Source organism: Wasmannia auropunctata, unplaced genomic scaffold, assembly GCF_000956235.1.
Source record: "Wasmannia auropunctata unplaced genomic scaffold, wasmannia.A_1.0 LD279572.1, whole genome shotgun sequence".
NCBI classification, from domain to species: Eukaryota; Metazoa; Arthropoda; class Insecta; order Hymenoptera; family Formicidae; genus Wasmannia; species Wasmannia auropunctata.
This window is the reverse complement of record NW_012083318.1, coordinates 1-4,613: the sequence shown is the minus strand read 5'-3', so window position 1 is coordinate 4,613 and position 4,613 is coordinate 1. Positions and strand designations below refer to the sequence as shown.

Genomic DNA, 4,613 nt, shown 5'->3' with positions numbered 1-4,613 from the left:
TTAGCTGAGTCAATAGATTCATAAAATATTCAAAGTAAAAGATTAATAAATAAGAAAATCTAAATATTTTTTTATTATTTCATTAATTACAAATTAGATTGATGGATATATGTATTTATATATATGTACGTATATAAAGAACTGTGTTTAAAATTACATTTTGCATTCAAATTTATTAAAAACTTGTGTTGGCTACTTTTAGGCTCTTACGTTTTCAAAATTGGCTACTTTGGGCTACTCGAGCGCCATCATTCGGCTACTAGTGACGACAAATTACTGGCAACACTGGCCTTAACCTAACTAATGCATCGCGCAAGGCAGCGCAAGGAGTCGCGTGGCAAATGATGCAATAAAATGGGATATTTTGGTTGATAAATTCGTGACACGACGGATGACACGACGCGTGACGCGTCCAGTGGGAACTCACCCTCTACTCGCGAATTGTAAATCCCGCATAATATTACTATGTCATCAAATGACATGATCACCATGATCACGTGACTACTCTATTCCTAATTCCAGTTCCAGTACCATCCAGTACTTCCAGTCGCTTCATTCGTTTCAAGAGTGTGAGATTGTTAGAGGTTATCAAATGGCGATAATCATGTCAGATGCGAAGATATTGTCGCCACTTGTCACCAGTTAACACGACGAAGCATAAGAAATTAGTGTATTTCTGTGGAAATCGTCATAGATCATCCAAGAAAACGAGAAGCGAGCGAATTCCTTACGCAGAGAACATATTGGTGAAACTCATGTATGTCACGTTACAAAACGAAAAATCGTCTCGACGAACCGACTACAGCCACATCATCTGGCCTTGATGAAAATACACAATCAGCTGTCCCTAATGCCTGCTCTTCATATCTCTTGATGACAACAAAATCATCTTTCCGCTCACCAGTTACATTCTAATTATTATTAGAGAAAAGGCTTGACAAAGGATTTATTTGATCTTAAAACGCTCGTAATCGTAATTTGATGAAATTACATCTATTCTTGCCATTTGGCTGAAGACAGATCCATAAAACCTGCAAGTTTCATCGAGTTCGATGCGATGTGATATGTTATCAATTTGAAAGAAGATAATGTTCTATATATATATTCTATATATATAAAAGAAATATAGAAATAAGTTAAAAAGGAAAGACGGGAAAAAAATCTTCAGAGAACTCACATGGTGTACTTTCTGTTCATACTTTCAATAATGATGGGATTGTTGAAATGAGATAGATAGTTGGAAAAATTTTTGGTGGACCATGTGCGCTACTAGGAGCTTGAGATCTTGACAAAAGAGAGAATTTATTTTTTTTTAGCAAACAATGGCTTGTGATGCTCTTATTTGGGGACTGTTGTTTGTGGGATGCAGCATACAGGCATTATGGGCTATATCCGAAGATGATCCATCGGAGTATATGAATAAGGAAGAGAGAGAAGCTTTAAAGTTGGTATTATTTACTTATTAAATCTTTATATTATGAATTTACTTTTCATAATTATACTATTATATTTTATAGAGAAGAAGCAAGGGATATGTTTTATCATGCATATAATGCATACATGGTAAGCAATAATATTGTATTTGTGATTTATATGTATATTTATTGGTTTACAAGTCTTTATATATATATATATATATAAATTTAAAAATAGTAAAGTCACACACACATACGTACGCGCGCGCGCGTGCCACATACACATGGGAGACAATTATAAAAATTAATATTTCATACTTTTTATTTCAAACAAAAAAAATATTCTAATGTAGATTCATATGTGCAAATATAATACTTAAAAATAATTGCTATAATCTTTCCAAGGATAATGCATATCCTGCTGATGAATTGATGCCATTAAGCTGCAAAGGACGATATAGAGGCTCTGAACCGAATAGGGGTGATATAGATTCTACATTGGGAAAGTAAGAAGCTAAACAGTTTATAAAATAATCCAAATGAAATTGATTGTATTTCTGTAATAGCTTTATGCTTTGTTAGAGTTTAATTATTATAATAATAACTTTTTATTAATGTTACTACAATTATAATTCAATTTGTGTATTATAATTTGCAGTTTTTCACTTACTTTGGTAGATACACTGGATACATTAGTGGTAAGCTGTAACAAGTACTATTTAATATATCACTGATGTACAAATTTTATTTATATATTAATATTTTATATATATTAGGTACTGGGAGATTTGGAAGAATTTGAGAATGCAGTTAAACTTGTTGCTAGAGATGTAAGCTTTGATACAGATGTTATTGTTTCCTTATTTGAAACAAATATTAGAATGCTTGGGTAAGTGAAATCATTGTGATCAAAATTAGAGCGACTATTTTTTATTACAATAAATGTTTAATTTTTATGTTGAATGTTATTTGTCTGTTTACAGAGGTCTCATCAGTGGTCATATATTAGCTGAATATCTACAACAAAGAGCTGATATAATGCCATGGTATAGAGGAGAACTTTTGGACTTGGCTAAAGATTTAGGATATAGATTTTTACCTGCATTTAACACAACTACTGGAATACCTTATGGCAGAGTAAGTTTAATATACAATGATAGACAATATATTTTGTTTGGATATTGTCATGTCTCTATTTTCTTAACTAAAGCTGACATTTTAACAAAGAAAATATATCTTTTTCTTTGCTAAAATTTACTTTAATTATGAAAATAGAGACATGAAAAATAGAGAATCTATTAAATTGAAAGAAGACCGAGAAATGGTCAAAGCAGAATCTTGGTGCTCACTGATATTTCTGTGTGACTTTTACATACACATTCTACTTCCTCGAACTGCGCACCGTTACTTTCGGTCATAATGCAGCTCTTGTTTGAAACAGAATAGTAATATCACATTAATAAATTGATAATCAATTTAATAAATACTGATGCTCACCGGCATCTAATAAAATCTCTCCTATCCTACGATACGATATAAAGAATTATTTGTTGTAAAAAATATTATCTCAGCCAAGATTTGAACCTGGAACTTTCCAGCATTCTGGGGCAGGCGTCTTAATCAACTCGACAATGTGGAGTAGGGGGATTTTATTAGATGCCGGTGAGCGTCAGTACTTATTAAATTGATTATCAATTTATTAATGTGATATTACTATTCTGTTTCAAACAAGAGCTGCGTTATGACCGAAAGTAACGGCGCGCAGTTCGAAGAAATAGAATATGTATGTAAAAGTCACACAGAAATATCAGTGAGCACCAAGATCCTGCTTTGACCATTTTTCGACCTTCTTTCAATTTAATTTCGTTAGAATACACGGTCGGAATCTGACGAATTTATAAGAAACTACGCGTACGCTCGTACGTGACGTTTGCCAATACTAATTTACGTTCTTTAATTTTATTTGTATAAAAATATAAAAACAAAATTGTGAATTAATATTATTAGGCGTCATACAGTGCTGTCGCGTAATAAATCACAAGCGTATCTCATAGCCAATCCAAACACGGATGCAAAATTCCTTAAAAATGCATCGGAAAAAGCAGATTAACAAAAGTTAATATTTTTGGTGAGATCTAGTTCATGAAGTTCGTCTTAGGTTTTGAAAAATCCTGTACAGTCGTGAACATATCGGTTGTACTTTTTTCATAAGTTTTTAGTACATATTTAATATAATATATAACATATATTTTATAGGTAATTAATATTTTGCAAATGCGAACCACGATAGTGTACTATCTTTAGTCTAGAGACAGTACACCAACCGTGGTTCGCATTTGCAAAATATTAGTGCATTTCAAAACATATTTAAAAAAGTGTCGCAACCGATATGTTCACGACTGTACTAAAGAATTTAACTACTTTTGAATTTAACTAACATTGGGATTACTAACATCTAAAATTTTTTTATATGAAACAATAAACTATTATTACTTAGCAGTTTTCCGTAAGAAAAATATAAAAATAGGCATCTTTTAGCATCTCTAAGTCACTATTTTTCTAATTTACGTATCAATTTTAATCAAATTAGATATTTTTTCTCCGATGCATAGTTGTTTAATGACTTTTTTTTAAATATATGGCTTATAATAAAAGATGGCACTAATTACTTTATATAATTGTTCTACTGATACTTTAATTGTCGGAATAGCATATAAATTAAATTTTTCTATTTTTATTATAATTTATTCATCTTGTTTTAAATATAAAAATGAATAATAAATTCTCGTGTCTATATTAATTCATTTTTAAATAGTATATAATTCTGTGTACAATTTTTACTGTCATATAATCACTGATATTAATGCAAAAAGGTAAAAAAAATGGTTAAGAATAATTCTTTTTTAAACTACTAAAGAGAATATGAATCAGCTCAATTAATATTAGTCAGAATCAATTCAGCCGTTATTGAGGTACAAAAATGTAATCTGGGTTTATCTCAGGTTCCGTTTATCAGCGGTTCATGTAAATAACAGGCTTTACCGAGAAACTGTTGTATGCAATATTACGCGGAAACTTGGCGCGAGATGCTACCGCGTCTCATGAATACATATTACATATGTACACGTTTATACACGCTCGTATGCAACGCGAAATTGACAGAACGATAGATGTATGAGAGAAAGAGGAGGGGAGGAG

The 4,613-nt window shown here is 31.3% G+C and overlaps 1 protein-coding gene across 1 annotated transcript; it reads left to right on the top strand.

The window, feature by feature from the left end:
• Positions 1-155: 155 nt before the first annotated feature.
• LOC105461725 (ER degradation-enhancing alpha-mannosidase-like protein 3) lies at positions 156-2,556 on the top strand (the record flags this gene model as incomplete). The annotated part of the gene is made up of 7 exons (XM_011708237.1): positions 156-443; positions 523-1,444; positions 1,518-1,563; positions 1,821-1,921; positions 2,074-2,113; positions 2,192-2,304; positions 2,399-2,556. Coding segments are annotated over exons 2-7 (580 nt in total), but the record flags the coding sequence as incomplete, so codon positions are not given.
• Between the last annotated feature and the right edge of the window lie 2,057 nt (positions 2,557-4,613).